The sequence below is a fragment of the Pteronotus mesoamericanus genome, unplaced genomic scaffold (genome assembly GCF_021234165.1).
Source record: "Pteronotus mesoamericanus isolate MK-2021 breed Mesoamerican mustached bat unplaced genomic scaffold, CSHL_Meso_final contig_2, whole genome shotgun sequence".
Classification (NCBI taxonomy): domain Eukaryota; kingdom Metazoa; phylum Chordata; class Mammalia; order Chiroptera; family Mormoopidae; genus Pteronotus; species Pteronotus mesoamericanus.
In genome coordinates, this window is record NW_026555084.1 from 20,443,141 (window position 1) to 20,462,158 (window position 19,018).

Consider the following 19,018-nt stretch of genomic DNA (forward strand, 5'->3'; position numbering starts at 1 on the left):
TATTTCCATTTCTAACCCCTTCTGCTATGCTTCCCACTGATCTTTTTGTTTTTCTCTCCAAGAGAAATGAAAAGCAGCTGCACTAAATCTAAGCCATTGACTGTTAACAAAACTTCAAGTTTTGTGCCCACCTTTGTCCAGAACCAATTAATCTAAATCCCTTTATTTTTTCCTCATTGGTTCTCTTTCCCAGTTCTTAATGACTGCTTAACAACTTTCTTAGAATGTGAAACATGCATTTAAAAAACACTCTAAAAAGAAGTCCAGAGCAGGGTGCCATTTCCCGGCCCTGGAGCATCTTCCAAGAGGCCCTTTCTAGTTCAGCAGCAGCTCTGTGTGATCTCTGATGCTAAGCAATTTTTTTTTCTTATTTAAAAAGGAGGGAAAATACTTTTTTTCTTTTTCATGATAAAAGAAACATATAAATACTATAAGCAATTTTAAAATAAGCATCAAGAATAAAATAGAAAAACTCTCCCAATTCTAGTATTTAGGGGAAACCATGATTAGCCTTTGAGTTTTATTATGAACTTTTAAGCTTTTCTTAAAAAAAGTCCAAGGTAAAAAAAAATGAGAAGAAAATGATAGACAAAATCATGACAACTTTCATCTTTTTTCTCCAGACATGAGGACAGGATTATTATAATAGATTCCACTTATATGGTACTTACTGTGATTACAGTAGCTACCATTCAATGTTGGTTTCCCTAGGGACCAGTCACTGCATGTGTTTGACATGTAGTGCACCCAGTTCTCAGTGACCTTGAGTAATAGGTACTGTCCTCACCATTTATAATGAAGAACTCAGGCAGAGAGGTTAAGCTGCCGCAATCACAGGTAAAATTACAAACGGTCACATAAAAACCCACATACTTAGATCTTCTAGATTCATTTTTAAATGCACATAATAATAACAACAACGCTAATTCATTCAATCAGGAAAGACCTCTGGAGCATCTAGTTGATGCCAGGCACTCTGGGGATAACAGTGCAGGAGGCAAGAAGTTCCCTGCGGTTAGAGAGTTTGCATCCAGTAGCTGTGGTTTACTGAACATTTGCCATGTCAGGCACCAGGTTAAGCGCTTTGTATCAGTTATCTCACTTAATGTTAAAGAACAATTTTCCAGAATTATGACTGTATTCTTTATACAGTTTTGTATCTTATACAGTTCATTTACATACTGTAACACCTGCTCCCTCTTAACAACCCCACCATATTACAATATCAGTATTTATTGATCCACTCATTATCACCTCTTACTCCTTGGGACTCGCCTCCTTCTGGATTCTCTCTTTTCCAACAATTATGATTAACAAGAGGGTGGTGGTGGCAGCTCATTCCCTTCAACTATGGGTAGCCCTAGACACGTCTGTCTTTCTCATGGCTCTCTCTCCTTTGTGCGTGCATTTAAAAGCAGAACTCAGAAGCTGATAATATAGGAAGCAAATCATAAGAATAATAAGAATTTCAGCCAAAACAGCTGCTTTCCATGGGTTGGCAGGTCCTTGGGCTCCAATGATGCCAGCCAGCTGGTTCAGTCCATCTTGCTCACAAACACAGCTGTTTGAAAACAGCATTATCATATTTTCCCTGGGGGACTGAATTTTCAACAAAATAAACTGAATCACTGGATAGCTGAGTTCAACTGGGGCAAGGGAGTAAGGGGAGAAGGGGACTTAGGGCAAAAACAACAAAGATCTCCTGGCTTCCAGAGGAGCTGGCATCCCTAAAAATATGTACCAGTGCTACACAATGTCCCCAGACTCCTTTTAGGTATCTGCAGAGGAAGAAAAGAGAAACTATGGTTGTTGTGGAGCTCAAGGACCACAGCGTCTAAGAAGCTTTCTGTCCCTTAACTTCATCCCCCAAACAAAGCTAAGCCAGGGCTGCACCTAGGTGATGACCTGCCTGTGCACCAGTATCATTGACATTTAAACACTGTCCCTAGAGATGAGTGTTTGCATCTGCCTGGTACTTGTACATGCTTATCTCTGAGCCATCGGTGAACTCAACAGAATAAACAGAATGGCCATTCCACAATGAGAGATACCCAGACCTGCCACATAGCTAAGCAGGAGAGGGGCTGGGACAAGAACCCTAGGGCTGAAATTTCTAACACCTGCGCTCTCCACTTCCTCAGCAGTCATTACTTGTTCAGCTCATCTTTTCTAGCCGATCTTTACTTACAGAAGCCAGCGCCCCTAAACACACAAGTATGGATTCCAGCAAATTACGGTGTCTCTTAGAACCCTTCTGCCCCTGGCCCCAAGTACAACACATTCGGCAATCCCTACCTAAAAACATCTGAAATGAATTCAGATTAGTAACAGGCCTCCCCTCCCTCATGGCTGGTGTCCCCCAGGTGTTGTGTCAGTTTTCCTAATGAGTTACTGAGAATGAGATCCTCACCAACTACAATGAGAACAAAGGTGATGGTTAATTTCAACTGATGCCAGAAATGTGAGCATTTTGCTTTTCCCTAAAAACTGTAGTAGATGTTGGAGAAACAAAGAAGAGGAAGCTGTTAGGGAGGGCCATGGATTTAGCCAGATGCATGAAAACTTAAGCTTATACACCACCGACCAGCAAGAGACATGAGAACACATGAGAATTTCATTTCATCGGCTGTTTCATCTAAGTGAAAAGCTATTTGAGCATACTAGAATAAATTCCAGAGGGAGATTTTCAACACGGGGAGTGTTACAGACCTGGAGGCCAGTTCTCTTCACCATGGGCCAGGCTCCAGCTTCTGAGGAGCTTTGACAGGGCCGTTCTCAGGATCAGAAGCGATGGTGTGCAAGTAAGCACGCTGCAGGGTGTACAGCGCCAGACGCAGGACTGTCACCACTATTATGACACATGTGTCCAAAGTGCAAGGCTACCTTTGTAAATCAGACTAAGTCAGAACAGGCAACGTGAACTTTCATCAAAGAGCCTGGGAAATCACTCCCCAAATTGCTGTTTTCATTTAACTTTGAAACTTGAACACATACAAGTCGTTTAAAGGTTCTTATTGTCTAGCCACCTTCTAGCCAGGCCAAGAGGTTTGCCTCTGTATAGAAATTCCGGTTGGAATTCTGATGAGAATCTAAATTATTCACAATTTTGTTGGTTATTCCAATCCTATTTTGTTTGGAAGAGATAATTTCAAAAGAATCAAATAAAGTTTCCTTCATTCTTTTGGAAAGAATCAGCAGATGAGCCTGCTTAGTGATGGAAGGGAAAGCTCATAAAACCTATGAGAAATAGCTTTATGGATCTCTACCATGTCGCTGGAATAATCTACTCATTTCGTGGTGACTTTCCAAATTAACACAAAAGGTGGGGTGGGGAGGGATCTGTTCAATGCCCTAAGTGCCTTGTTAATTCTGCCCAAACTTACAAACTAATTCTGACTTAGTCAAGAATGCCTTAGAAATAAGTTATTAGGAAGACTGCAAGCCTTCTAAAAGCTACTGGGGAATAAAGCTGTAAAATAAAAATATAACTCTGGATAACTTTTCCAAGTACCCTCAATTTCAAGCTTCCTATGCATGGAATTAGCAGACCCATAAAGACCAAGCTACTGTTTACTGGAAGCCTTGCAGCAGGGCAGTCGGGGTGGCTGGGCCTCTGCAGGCAGACACCCGGGCTGAGTCCTGGCCCTGCTTCTTCGGTGGGCAAGAACTACGGCTACACTGACCTCACTGTCACTGTCACCCGCATCACCGTCCTATCACCACAAAATAGATAGGATAGGAATTTACAGTCAGTAAATGATTAGAAAGCAAAGAGGCTTTGGGGCTAGACAAGCTTCGGAACTCTTCGGACAAGATCCTTAACTGCCCTGAGCCTATTTACCTTGTGCAAATGGGGATCTAACATCTGCCTTGCAGAACTACTGAGATGATGATGCACATAAAATGCTTAGCACAGAACCTGGCAGAGAATGGGCAGGAGATGGTGGTGGTATAAGTGATAATAGAAATAACCAAAATTAATTGAGCGCTTATCATCTTAAGTTATTTACAGGGATCATCTCATTATTTTACTCACAACAACACTACAAGGGAGATATTATTCTTCTTGCCATCTTGTAGGTGAGGAAACTGACACTGAGCGAGAGTAACTGATTAGTCCAAGGTCACACAGATGAATACAGACAACTGGGGCTTAGCCTGACTTTCTGGATCTTAACCCTTTGTGGTCTTTATGCCAATTATTAGAGAGACAGAAGACAGAATGAAAAGATCGTTAAGTTTTAGAGTCTGGCAGATCTGACTTTATCACTTACTGCCTCTGTGACTTTGAGCAAGTTATATAACTGACCTTCAGATGCCTCATCGTAAACATCCCCAGGACTGTGATGAGGACTGAGGCACCTAACACAATGTGACGCTCGGTGTTCAAGAGACATTACTGCATTCAATAAAAAAAGTATAAGAAGGGAAATAACTGGAGACTCAACAATGAATTATTTGCAGTTGGGACATGAGGATTTAATTTATAAGTGCAAATTTAATTACTGCTCTTTGCAAAACATCAATTGTAACTGCTTACAGCAATGTTAGAATTTGCTGTCCTTTTTCCCTTGCATTGCCTACAAAATTCAAATTTCACTGGCCTGCCCCTCAGGCCCACCTTGACATTGCAGATCACTGACACTTGTGGAATTTGTTCTTTGACATGTCACATTTTACACCTCCTCCAATCCCATCCATCACGTGCTCCTGCAATTTACAAGGATGAGAACCTCCCTGTAACGTGTGTGGCATGCTCTTTATTATGTGCTGTCATTTTTATGGGAGGAAAATTAGGTCATGGTAAAGAGTTCCTGGTCTATAACTGTGAAATAGTTCTGAGACAACAAATCAACGACAGAGGTCTGGCATTGAAAAGCAAAACAGAAGGGCTTCTAGAAGAAGAAACTGGGAATTTTCTTGAGACACGGAAGCAGCAGGGTCCCAAGTAATAATGGGTAACAACAAGTATGGGCTTGTTTAATGGGTAACAAGTCTGCTTTGGGAATGGAAGCCTAGAACTACTGAGCAGGACTCACTGCCTGCTCTTTCTCGTGAAAGATTGTGTTGGAAGACTGCTTAGGGCATGAGAGCCACAACCCCAGCGCCTTTCCACTTGGAAAGCCAGGTCAGTGTTACCAGGGCTCATTTACTGAAATAGTTAAGAAGCCAAATGCAGAGGTTGCAGCTACACAGAGGGTTTTTAAGGACAGTTGGAAGTCCAATGTCCTGTTGAGACCATTGTGGCACAGGAATCAACAATTTGGAAAGTAGTTTGGGGAGTTTTATTAAAAATCCCTCAAAACAAACTAATGCCATTTGTTTAATCGTCTGGGTAATCTGTGGGATGCTGTGATTGTCCATATCTCCAGAAAGACTCTATTTCCTGTTATCTTTGTTGACAGAAAAGAATAGGATAAAGTATAACAAAACTCCATCTTTATTTGAGTAACATTAAAGAAGCTTCACAGTTCAAGCAATGATCAATTTATCTAGGGCTTTCTGAGGGGGACATACATGTTCAGATACATAACTTTATCACATTCATGAAGAGTAACTTGCATAGCACTTGACAGTATAAAGGGGAAACAGGCCTAGGACAGAAGGATTCCATCCCAGCATACAAATGAATCTAGCTTACTTCTAAACCTAACGCTGACAGAACCAAAAAGAGTGTGCTCAGGAACCAACAGAAAGAAAAGTAACAAAAAATAAAAAATAAAAATCAACAAACAAATGACAAAAGCCATGACTATAAGATACAAGATCAGCTTCCCAAGCAGACATTAGTACCAGGGATTGCCTCAATGTATTGGGTTGGCCAAAGAGTTTATTTAGTTTTTTCTGTATGATGGCTTTAGTAGTGCACAGTTGTCTTTAACTTCATTCGAAACAATTTTGTTAGATTGTATTGTGACGGCTGTCATATAAGCGTGCATTTAAAAAAAAACTTACTAAAATTGGCAAATTTTTGTGCAGCCATTTTAATATTGAACATGGAAGAAGATACACAGCATTTTTGACATATTATGCTTTATGATTTCAAGAAAGGTAAATGCACAATTGAAACACGAAAAAAGATTTGTGCAATGTGTAGGAGAGGTGCTGTGACTGATCAAATGTGTTAAAAGTGGTTTGCAAAATTGGTACTACTGGCATTTTGGCCAACTAAGTGTCTGCCGTGGGGCTGCCGTATGCACTGGAAGACGTTCAGCGGCAGCCCTGGCCCCTACCCACCAGAAGCCAATAGCAGGAGATGGCTGACGTACTCAAAATGTCCAAACCAATAAAGTTATTGGTGAAAATGAAAAATGTGTCTTTTCTTTTACGGAAAAAACTAAACAGACTTTTTGGCTAACCCAATAGTAAAGCCTCAAGACATTCATCTTCATCATCATCATCATCATCATCATCATCATCATCATATTCATCATTATTACTATCACTAATATTGCCTATCAACAGCTGCTTGAAATATCAAGGAACTAAAATATAACTGCCAAACACTTGTCAGTTACCAGAAACTGCTCAAATCACTTGCATTAACTGATGTACGTTTTGTACATAAACTCAAGCACTGGTGTAATGGACTTCAACGCTGCCAACCAACATTTTGGTAAAAGCAAGTCAGGGCAATTTGGTGGGCCCGAATCAACTCCAATCACAACAGCTGCATTCAAAGATACTACTGCTTTAATGGAAATGCGGGTTGCTTAGGATTTAGTGCTTATCTTAGGTATTAAGTAGGTTCCCTCTTCTCCTTGACATATAAGAATAAAAATTAACATATATTCAAAAAGGGCACTGATCTTTGGGCACTTCTAAGAATTTACAACTCAAAGATCAACACTCCTACCTCTTCCAAAGCAAAATGATAACTTGGAAAAGAATCATGATACTTTATTTAGTGAAACATCAATAGGCATTAAAAAGGGTAATACTGACACAAGCATGTTGTACATGGGCATATGTGGACGTCCACACCCTGCTTCACGTGCAGAAACCCTCTTGACTACCACAGCCAAAAGAAGTATCATGGATTGTTACAAAACAAGTAGGTCCAATCCTACTATTATATGGTGGAACTCAACAGGAAGATGTAAGACCCACGTACACACACATACACATATTAACCTGAGATTATAACAAAAAAATAACCAGAACTGCCAGAAAATCGAACTGTATGGAAGTCTGACAACTAAGGAGTTAAAGAAGAAACATTCATCCAGACTGGTAGGTGGGGCGGAGACGGGCAGCGGGGGTGGAGAGGACATGTGGCAAGGCAGTGGCTGGAGGACCAGGCCATCGGCCCCACATCTGCACGCGGATGAACCGGGAGGAACAGCTGGGGCGCGAGACAGATCTCACAATCCAGAGTTCCAGTGCAAGAAAAGAAAGCCTCAAAACCTCTCGGGGTAAAAACCTGTGGGGGTTGCGGCAGCAGGAGAAACTCCCAGCCTCACAGGAGAGCCCATTGGAGAGACCCACAGGGTCCTAGAATGTGTACAAACTCACCCACCCAGGAATCAGGACCAGAAGGGACCAATTTGCTTGTGGGTAGCAGGGGGAAGTGGCTGAAAGCCAGCCACGAGCCAAGCAAGGGGCATTGTTCCCTCTCGGATCCCTTCCCCACAGACAGCGTCACAACTCAGAGACCTAGGTTTCCCTGTCCTGGCAAATACCTAAGGTTCCGCCCATTCCAACGTTAACAGGTGCGCTGAGACAAAGAAACATGACTCAAATGAAAGAACAGATCAAAGCTCCAAAAACAGAACTAAGCATTGAACAGAAAGCCAATCCATCAGATGCACAGTTTGAAACACTGGTAATCAGGATGCTCACCGAATTGGTTGAGTATGGTTGCAAAATGGAGGAAAAAGTACAGGCTATGCAAAGTGAAATAAAGAAAAATATACAGGGAACCAACAATAAAGGGAAGGAAACTGGGACTCAAATCAATGATTTGGAGCAGAAGGAAGAGATAAACATTCAGCCAGAACAGAATGAAGAAACAAGTTTTCAAAAAAACAAGGAGAGGCTTAGGAACCTCTGGGACACCTTTAAACAATCCAACATCCGAATCATAGGGGCGCCATAAGAAGAAGAGGAAGAGCAAGAAATTGAAAGTTTATTTGAAAAAATAATGAAGGAGAACTTCCCCAATCTGGCAAAGGAAATAGACTTCCAGGAGATCCAGGAAGTTCAGAGAGTCTAAAAGAAGTTGGACCTAAGGAAGCACACACCAAGGCACATCATAATTAAGTTACCCAAGATAAAGATAAGGAGAGAATCTTAAAAGCAGCAAGAAAAAAGGAGGCAGTACCCTATAAAGGAGTTCCCATAAAACCATCAGCTGATTTCTCAAAAGAAACTTTGCAGACAAGAAGGGGCTGGAAAGCAGTTTTCAAAGTCATTAAAGGCAAGGACCTACATCCAAGATTATTCTATACAGCAAAGCTATCATTTAGAAGGGAACGGCAGATAAAGTGCTTCCCAGATAAGGTCAAGTTAAAGGAGTTCATCATCACTAAGCCCTTATTATATGAAATTTTAAAGGTACTTATCTAAGAAAAAGAAGATCAAAAACTATGAACAGTAAAAAAAAGGTACAGGGAATAAGCAGTATAAATAGTAGCTACAAGATAGGAAAGGGGAGGTTAAGAATAGTATAGGAAATGGAGAAGGCAAAGAACCTATATGTACAACACATGGACATGAACTAAGGAGAAGGGGGGGAATGTTGGGGTGTGGGGAGGTGTAGGGCAGGGGGGAACAGAGGGGAGACAAAATGAGACAACTGTAATAGCATAATCAATAAAAATATATTTAAAAAAGAAATAGAATTTCTGGGCTTTGGAGTATCTTGGACAATACAGCATTCAATATTTTGTTTAAAATCTTAACTAGAAGCATATAAATACTGGTAACTTCCACTATAAGCCCAAGTGTTGGCCTACTTGATGTTTTAAGACTCAGGGTGATTAGTTGCCAGCTGGAGAAAGATGCTGTCCATACAGAAAGAGAAACTTGAAATAATTGATCATTACCTTAAAACAAGCATGGAAAGAGCCATAATCTTTGCACTTTGACTTTCAACTCTGAAACCCAACTACTGCTAAAAAGCCAGACTCTTAAATCTGTTCTTCTTTAAATCTCATATAATCCAAGTACAGAGCAGGGTAGGAGGCACCGATGGGACATGATGTCTTGACCTAGTATTTCCCTTTAGGAAGTCTGGCCAGGAGAACCATTCTGAGCTATCTCTACCTCTAATAAAGTCAAGGCTACAGGTCAAAGGTTATACTCTCTATGCAAGACTTCTGATGGATAGATAGATAGATAGATAGATAGATAGGTAGATAGCCAGCCACAAGTTTACAACACTGTGGTCAACTCTACTGTTTTGCTATTTAGTTAACAAGTGATTTTGATCTCAGGTAAGAGTCACTTTGGTTCAGATTCCCGGGATGTCTCTGTAGCTGATTTGATCATTTCAACCCCTCTACTTCGAATGCTCTGAGTGCTCCCATTTTTCAGGCTTTCAGGCTCCGACTTCCCCAGCTTTCAAGACCCTTGACAAATGGACTACATCCAGCTGTCAGGCATCATCTCCTACCACTTGCTAACATATAACTCACGGTTCTTTCACAGCTGTGTCATTTTAATACACACAAATTGATACATGCTGATTAACTGATTAATGTTCCCCAGGAAGGCTCCTGTCTCCACTCTTTCTCTGCCTAGAAAACATCTATTTATCTGTCAGAGTCTATACAAGTAGAATTAAATATTTCTCCTCAGTGTGCCATACACTTTATTCATCTTACTGAATGTCACTTAGCATGCTCTATTATGGTTAGCTATACCCTGATATAACAGGAGACCCTTGGAGAAAAATGTTCCATCTTATTTACATTTGACCGATAGTGGATGCTCCATATACATTTCTTGTATTAGAGATTAACTAGAATAGATTTTAATACCTGGCCTGTGAAAACAGGCCTAAACTCAACCTTGTTCCTCTCATAACAAGCCATTTTTTAAACTCCGTACTTCAGGCTCACAATTTGTAAAATAGAGCTAAAAATATTGACTTTACAATATTGCTATGAAAATAAAACAAGCCAGGGGACTGAGTGCTAGCCTGCAAACCAAAGGGTCACTGGTTCAATTCCCAATTAGGGCACATGCCTGGGTTGCAGGCCAGGTCACCAGTTGGGGTGTACAAGAGGCAACCACACATTGATATTTCTCGCATTTTCTTTCTCCCTTCCCCTCTTCTAAAAATAAATAAAATCTTTTTAAAAATGAAAAGAGATGATGGATATAAAAACTGCTTAACACAATACATTGAGAAAAATAAGCTACCGGTAAAAGATAACCATTACTACAATTAACATCATTACTTCTAGACTATGTACATTAAAAAGATCCAGTACCTTCAACTGAGTAAATAAATCAGTATGTATTACCAACATGGAAAAAGAAAAATCACCATGAGCCCCCAAACATAATACACTATCTTCTGGCTTTTTCTTCTCTGCCTCCACTCACACCTGCTCCAGATATTGCCCCCTTCCCCGGTCTTTTGAGGGCAGTGAAGGACGAGTTCTGGAGCACCGATAACCGGGTAGGTATGTGGTTAGCATGCTTAATGTGACCACACTGGAGGACTGTGTGAAACACATCACTAAGGCTCTGAGGAAGGAGATACGGGGGGGTTCTCTGTTAAAGGAGATGTTCAGCAGGGGATGTTTTTGGACACAGAGGATGTGCTGTCTGGAAGGTGTGTAGGATGCACCAGTGACAACATAACTGGCACATGCTCAGTTCTAACCACTGGGGTTGAATTTCTGGTGTTGGTCCTTAGTAACAAGGAGCAAAGAGAAAAGAGGGAAAGAGAGAGAGAGGGAGGGAGGGAGACAAAGAGAAAACACCCTATGCTTCAGTGTTTTAACTAAAGTGTGGTTTTAACTGTTTAAACACTGAAACCTTTTTCCTTCTCTTGAAAAGATGTTTTATCAAGTAAAAGAATCTAAATTTTCTGGCTAGCATGTATCTCCTTAGCCCTCTTCCTCAAATGTTAACGTGACTGAAGTGACATTTTGTTCTAAGTGTAGGCCTTAAGAGGCCTTGTAGCTTCTGTGTTTGCCTGCTCTCTTGGAAGTCTGACCAAGACTACTGCACGCTAAGAGATCATATGGAGAGAAGGGAGGCTGTCTGGAGGAGGATCAAGAGAAATGCAAACGAAAACCACAATGAGGTATCACCTCACTCCGGTCAGAATGGCTATCATCAATAAACCAACAAATAACAAGTGCTGAGGAGGATGTGGAGAAAGCAGAACTCCTGTGCACTATCGGTAGGAATGCAGACTGATGTGGCCACTGTGGAAAGCAGTATGGAATTGCCTCAAAAAAACTAAAAAAAAATGAAAAAAATGGAATGCCTTATGACTCAGCAATTCCACTTCTGAGAATTTATTTGAGGAAACCTGAAACACTAATTCAAAAGAATACAAGACCCCTACGTTCATTGCAGTGTTATTTACAATAGCCAAGATTTGGAAGCAGCCCAAGTGTTCATCAGTAGATGAGTAGATAAAACAACTATGGGATATTTACACAACAGAATACTACTCAGCCGTAAAAAGGAAAATTTTACCCTTTGATAGCATCAATGGACCTGGAGAACATTATGCTGAGTCAAATAAGCCAGTCAGAGAAAAACAAATACCATATGATTTCACTCATTTGTGGAATCTAATGAACAAACACTGGATTAACAAGGAAAATAGAGACAGAATATAGATGGAGAGCAGATGATAGCTCTGGGGTAGTGGAGGTTAGGGGGTGGAGGGATCAAGTGAAAAAGAAAAAGGACTCATGGACATGGACAACAGTGTGGGGATTGTGGGAAGATAGGAATACAAGGGAATAAATGGTAATGGAAAAATACAATAAAAAATTTACAAAGAATAAAAAACAAAAGATGCCCCAGCCAACGGCTACTACCAAGTCCCAGATGTGTGGAGTAAGGTCATCTTGGATCCTCTAGTCATAGTCAAACAACCCCAGCTGATACCATATGGAACACACATAAACCCTCTTCAGAACTGTGAGCAAAAAAATCACTGCTGTTTTAAATCACTAGGTTTGGACATGATTTGCACATGATGCAGCAAGAGACAACTGAAATAGGCATCTTATAATTCATTCTCATTCTCAATCATATTCTCTCCCTCTTCTCCCCTTTCTCTCTCTCTCCCATGCTTACATGCCTGGGTTTCTACACCCCCTTTCAGTATGGTGTTCTACTTATTCCTGGGTCCCTCCCAATTTTATTGCAATGCACGGAGTAAACACCTTATATAAAACATTGTTACCAGCATGAGAGAATATTATGGCAGTAATTGTGGAGGACATATACTTAACACCTGTATCAGGGCTTGTTTCAAGCAAGAGGACATATGCTATTACATGCTTCTCGGGGGAAGGGATGAAAAGAAGCTGTTGGGAAGCATTTCTTCAAGTGGGGTTTCAGAATTTCGGTGAACTTCTGACACTAAAGACAGAAAACCTGTCACTCTAGGACATTTGTATATGTATGCTTCTAGAAAGTTATAGCCAAGGCCAAGGGAATGCTTGTGAAATAGTTACTTAAGCTTGCAGCATTACGGATTTTACAAAACAAGTCTCTGACAATATTCATCTGAGGACATAAACGTGCTCTGGATTTGATGGCCGACGTTAAGTTTTATTGGCAGAAAATCCAAAGCACCGTCTCCAGAAAGTCAGGGACAAAGGATGGCCATGGATGCTTGGCGTCCCTGGGAGGGAAACATCACGTCTCCAAAGGAGGCCACGGCAGCACCTGCTCACTTCCTACCATACCAGGCCCGAAGCTACTTTTAAAAAGGAGCCAAGCTGCCTTATTCTCAGTTGTTTTACCAGAGAGGCAAACCTGATTAATATTAACATTCTCCCCAGAATAATGTACATATCCAGGTCTTGCATATAACTTTGGTGCATCATGGACCCCAGATTAAAAACTATGAAAGGGGGACGCTAGATCCCTCAGGACCAGAGGCATATGCTCTGGCGCTGCTTTCAACCCAGGAATGTTTTCACTCACACTCCATCAGTTTCCAGAGGAACACAATCTCACTGTGATTCACCCCACTCTCTCGCATAGACTAATGAAAAAGAACATAAAATGAAGCACTGCAATACTCTTAATATGCACCTCACCCAGTCCACAGCAGACAGTAACAGAATGTCCAATTCACCCAGCCAGATGAGTATTCTCACCAGTCCTTGCCCATATACTTACAGGCCTGGCCAAGCATTTTGTATTTCATTTCTATTTCTACAATTTGTGCCCAAGGCAGGATGGCTGCTTGTTTACACAAGTTTCAATATTGTTATTAGCAGTATCCGGTCCTTTTTCTGTCATGCTACTCTCAAATATATCTTCTGGCTTTCAAAGCTGGAGGACACCAAAAACAGTTACTGTTCAAAAGCCATTAGATGCTCCCTACTATAAAATCAAATGTGTTCTTTAGGGACATGAAACATAATCAAATGCTTACTCCTTACCATTTAATATTATGTTATTTAAGAAAAGGTGAACTGATAAAATGTACTATTTTGGGAGACGGGCACATTTGACATTCAGGGATGGATATGAGCTCTATTTTTGGAAAATTCTGTTGAGACCGCCAAAAACAATGGTTTACACTTACTGAACCTTACTACCTGCCAGATTCTTGATTAAGTCCTTTACATAAACCATCTTATTTAAACTTCATGACAAACCAGTTGAAGGAATGTGGCATACTGGCTAGATGGTCACTAGACTTGCTTCCCTCTTCTCTGAGAACACAGTTAGGCTGCTTTCCCAGCCTCCCTTGCAGTTAAATGTGACCATGTGAGTTAATTCCAGCCAATAAAATGTAGAAGAAAATAAGGAAAGCATCCTCTAGGCTTGGCCCATACAAACTTACCCAACCTTCTATGCTCTCATTTCCTCCACCAAATGTCTGATTGCAGAGATCTGCAAAGCAGGAGGCAGAGCCACAAGATGGGAGGAACCTGGCATGCTGAATCACCGACTGAACAAGATGCCACCCTCAGAATCCCTGCAGGGAACTGCTATGTGACCAAGAGATCAACTTTTACTGTCTATAGAGTCACTAGATACTTTGGGGTTGTTATAGAAGTTAGATTATACTAAAAGTACTTTTTTTAAAATAAGCGTATAGAGGTTAAGCAATCTGCTCAACATCACACAGCTACTAAGAGGAAGCAGACTTGAATCCAAGTGGTTTGTCTTTAGAAACCATACTGTTAACTGCTGTTTGATTATTTTCCCTTTTTATCAGTTCATTTTTTATTGTAAATAACAAATTTCTTCTATACCTGGTTTACTGTATTTGAGGAAGGTAGTTGGAAGGAGGTCCAAAGTTTGCGATAAAAATGAAGATAATTTTTTCAGACAAATAATTTTATCTCCGTATCTCCATATTAACCATGTTAAGAGGGAGGCTATGCTGCTTACACAGCTTTGCAGGATACTGCTGTTACTTTGTGAAAGTTTGTATTTTGAGGTTCTTTAGTGGTTATCAATGCTCCATAACAACTTATGACTAAAACTTTGTGGCTTAAAACATATTGGCTCCCTGCTTCTGTGGGTTAAGAATTCAGGAGGCTTAGCTGGGTGGTTCTGACTCAGGGTCTCTTCTGAGGTTGCACTGAAGATGCCAGCTGTGGCTGCATCATCCGAAGGCTTGATCAGGGCTGGAGGAGTCACTTCCAAAGTCTGGCAAGCCGGTCTGGTTGCTGGCAGGAAGCCTCACCTCCTGCCCACAGGGTGATGGGGCTGCCTTACAACAACGGGGGCTCACTTCCTGCAGCATGAGCACGTCCAGAGACCAAGGCAAATGTTACAAGGTCTTTTGGGACTAGTCTCCAAAGTCACACTCCATTACTTTTCCTATTACAATATCCTATTGCCCATACTGGAATCACTATCCCACTGATCAATTCCTATTGATCACATTGGTTCAATATTGAGATCTCTTATTCACCTGGGAGAAACTACACAAGGGAGTGGCTATCAGAAGACATGGGTTACTGGGAGCCATTTTGGAGGCCAGCTACCACAAGAGCCCGTTCATTCATCCAGCACATATGCACTGGGTTCCTACTGAGATCTGGGAACAAAGTAGTGGGGGGAAAAAACCCCCAAACAACAGACAAAGGTCTCTGCTTTCATGAAGCATACATTCTAGCGGAGGTCAGAAAAGCAAGAGATCTAATCAGCAAGTCAATTACAGAGTGTGCTGGAAGTGATAAGCGCTATGGGGAGAGAGAAACTGGGGTCAAGGGGAGGAGGAGTGCTGGAGGCGGGGACTGCTTGCAGCTTTAGACACAGAGATCTAGGTAGGGCTCGCTTAGAGGGCTTGAAAGAGGTGAGGCTGTATGCTATGTAGTTCTGTGGAGGAAGAGTGTTTCAGGCACCGGGAACAGCAACTGCAAAGGCGTTGAGGAACAACTGGAGGCCCTGTGAGATCAACGGCAAGGCAGCTGAGGTAGGAAGGGAGATAAGTACCAGAGGGGAGAGCAGAGACCAAGCAGGACCTTCTAGGCTCTTACAAGGGCTCTATCTTTCACTCCATGAAATGCAAAGCCACTGGATGGTTCTTAGCAGATAACTGATGTGATGTGACTTAACATTTAAACAACTTTCACTCTGGTGGCTGATAATCAGAATAGACAGGCCAAGGGTGGGAGCAGGGAAGCAAATCAGGAGGCTCTTGTAAAAATGCAGACAAGAGATGATGGTAGCTACTGTGAGAGTGTTGTTAGTGTAGGTGGTGATAAGTGATCCAGTGTTATTTTGCAGGTTATCTAGCACAATGAATTCACCATTCTAAGTAAAGTTTTTATTTAGAAGAAGCACATTTTATTTGACACCAGAGCTGTGCTGTCATATGGTGCTCTAAGGGACCCTGGAGCTACTGAGAAGCTTCATAAGGATTTGCTATTAGGAGCTGGGGTAGGACAGATGAGTGAAGCATCATGTCCCCTGCACTAGTTCTGAAGGACAGCTCTGTGTTGACATACTTCATTATGAGGGGCGAGAGATCTTAAGAAAGACCAAAATGCCCTAAAGGAACAGAGAGACTATACACATACACGCAAAGAAAAAATACACCATTTATAAAACTGAAAGGCACACTACAGATTAGGAAAAATATTTGCAACACAAATGAAAATAGTTCAATGTCCCTAATGTTAAAAAATACTGTAATTTCCTAAGAGGACAACCAAGTTTAGAAAAATGAGGAAAGGCCATTTTCAAAGTGAGACATAAAACCATAATAGTACTGTCTTCATTGGATTGTTGTGAGGATAAAAAGACAACATATATAAAGTACTTAGCACAGTTCCCAGTACAAAATAAAATGTTCACCACTGTTGTGCCACCATAGCCACCATTGTTGCCGCACTGCCATCATGAGATGATTATCGTCACTGCCGTCACACTACCATCAGCAACTTCATCACTATTAAGAGTTCTCATTAGCAATGTGAACACTGGTCCTCCCCGAATGCCAGTTCCAACTCAGCCTCCCTCAAGGCAAATTCCTCACTCACAGAGACCAAGTGTACCTATATTACCTTCTCATGATTTTCTATCAGGATCTCAATGACAATGTTCTGAAATTTGATATCCATGATGGCTGCCACTGTTTCTTCCTGAGGCCGCAGCAGGGTGGGTCCAAACACCACACCGAGGTTTGCCACTGTCATCAGATTTTGCTTGTGGTTTTTTGCAACACTGGGAGAAAGAAAAAGAAAAGGCACAAATGAGAGAAATAGTGTACACATAAGACCACTGACTTCCCCTCTACCTTTCCTATTTTTAAGACTCCTCATCTAGAAGGAGCCAGACCTTGGGATACCTTCCAATATCCTTGGAGTTCAAACAGACTTTTCTCCTCATATTTTCATGTATCAAAGCTTCAAATATCTTCAGTGTTCAGGCTATTTAGCTATTTCAGGGTATGACACTCCATTTATCATTTCCATTTTCCATACCAACCAACCAACCAACCAAAGCAGCCACTTTCCAAAATACAAACCTGTGCACATCCAAATCCCTGTTCTGCAAATCCAGGTAACTGCTAATTCCACTCAGTTACAAATTCTATACTTGCCTACTGCCTAAACTGCTGTGATCAATAGCATTTTCTTTAGCTCAAACACAGAGACTCTTGACAGCTTTAATACATTTGCAAATATAGGCACAAAATAGACTTAATTTTTAAAATGAGCAGATTTGGATACTTAAAAAGAAGTCAAGAAATTCAGTGCTTTAGGCTCAAGTATTAAAGCCTCATCACATGAAACATGTGGTTTACATTAAGCAAATCATGTGGCATAAACAGAAACAAAAACACATGTATATGGCTGTGTTTATATTGTCATTTATACTCAAAGGCTAAGGAACACACAGGGTCAGCATTAGCTGGGTCCAAGTAATTTGCTAAACACATATGCATTTTTTTTGGATAAGCAGCTACTCAAAACATATATCTGAACTTTACACCCAAACCACCGTGACCTAGCCATAAAACTTAATCATCCATGTACTGACCCTGCTTATAAAAATATACAAATTACTTATTGACAAGTAAGTTAAAAGTTAAGTCCATTCAGTATTGTTGAGAAAATATTAGGGGCTTCCTTAAATCACCTGTTAGAAAAGGGAAACTATTCATTATGAGAAACTAGAGGGAAATTGGGCAGAGATGTCCATTTGCACAGACATACCTCTCTAGCATTTAGTGCTATTTATAGCAAGTGTTTTTTAACACAATTCTGTAAATGCCTGCACTGTTTTCACTTGTATACTTCTATTTTGTAGGAGGAAAAAAAAGGTTCTACTGACTTAAGTGTTGGTTTTGAAACTGAGCCTTTACTGAAATACTATCTCAACCAATTTTATCAGCAGATGTGTACTTTGCTATAATTTTCAAGGGCTGAAAGTAATTTCCTAAAAACTCCTCCTCAAAAAGGGGCAAGGGAGTGGTTAGGTCTATGAAACTTTAACTGTGGCATTGCCAGTTAGAAAGACAATTTGCTTTTTGATTGCTAAGCAACACCTGCAGCAAGGAGATTTGCCACTCATATCCTGGCATGTTTCTGGTCCACATAAGAATATTTTACAAGCATTTTTGTGTGTGTGTGTTCGTAATAGTTTTCCATTCTATCCAGAACTGCATCACATTTCTAGTCGAAAGCCGTGATGCAGATGGTCAAGTTCTTACTTGACAAGGGGGAGAGACTTTGGTTCTGCGCTTCCATCAGCAAGTATGCGTATTTAAAAGCTGCTTGTAACACCATTACTCCACACCATTACTTTCAACATCAGCTCCTGTGTGCAGAAGTGAATTCCATGCCCTTGTATTTCTCCTCCTAGATGAACTAAGTCAGCAGACCTATCCCTCTTGTCACAAAAGTCCCTTGTGCAAATGAATAAATAAGCCATTTATGTATGAAAGCACTTCTAAATTGCAGACCGATATAAAAATATATGGTTTGGATGATGATCACTTTTCACCACCATGCTTCTCAGCACTACCTCTGACTCAAGCGACAGCCTCCTAACTACGCTCCCTGAGTAGAGTCTCTAGGTTCAGCTGCATCGTGCCTGCCACCGCCAGTTACTGCCTAAAACTCGGCTCTGATCCCATCATTCCTCTGCTGAAAGCTGCAATGGCCTCACACCTCACTGGGTTGTTAGGAGACAACACAATGAAACAGTGTATGCAATGTGTAAAGTGCTTAGAAATGCTTCTCTTTTTTGAGTGTTGATAATGATAATTATAAACCCTTGGTAGGCTCAACTGTTTTGAATATAAAGTCCAAACTTATGAAATACCACAACTTTTCCCAAGTCACCTCTGCCAACTCCCAGCTCTGGGCATCTGGGCGAGTGACTCAGTATG

General features: G+C 41.0%; 1 protein-coding gene across 8 annotated transcripts in view; it reads right to left on the reverse strand.

The window, feature by feature from the left end:
* The window catches only part of ARHGAP26 (Rho GTPase activating protein 26), a 392,428-nt gene that overhangs the window by 85,033 nt on the left and 288,377 nt on the right, over positions 1 to 19,018 (reverse strand). For all 8 annotated transcript variants that reach the window (XR_008528711.1, XM_054568251.1, XM_054568250.1 and 5 more), the window contains one exon: positions 16,686 to 16,845. Coding sequence is in view for 7 of the 8 variants with exons in the window: in XM_054568251.1 (XP_054424226.1) it covers positions 16,686 to 16,845 (160 nt within the window). In the remaining variant the exon portion in view is untranslated. The remainder of the gene's footprint in view (positions 1 to 16,685; positions 16,846 to 19,018) is intronic.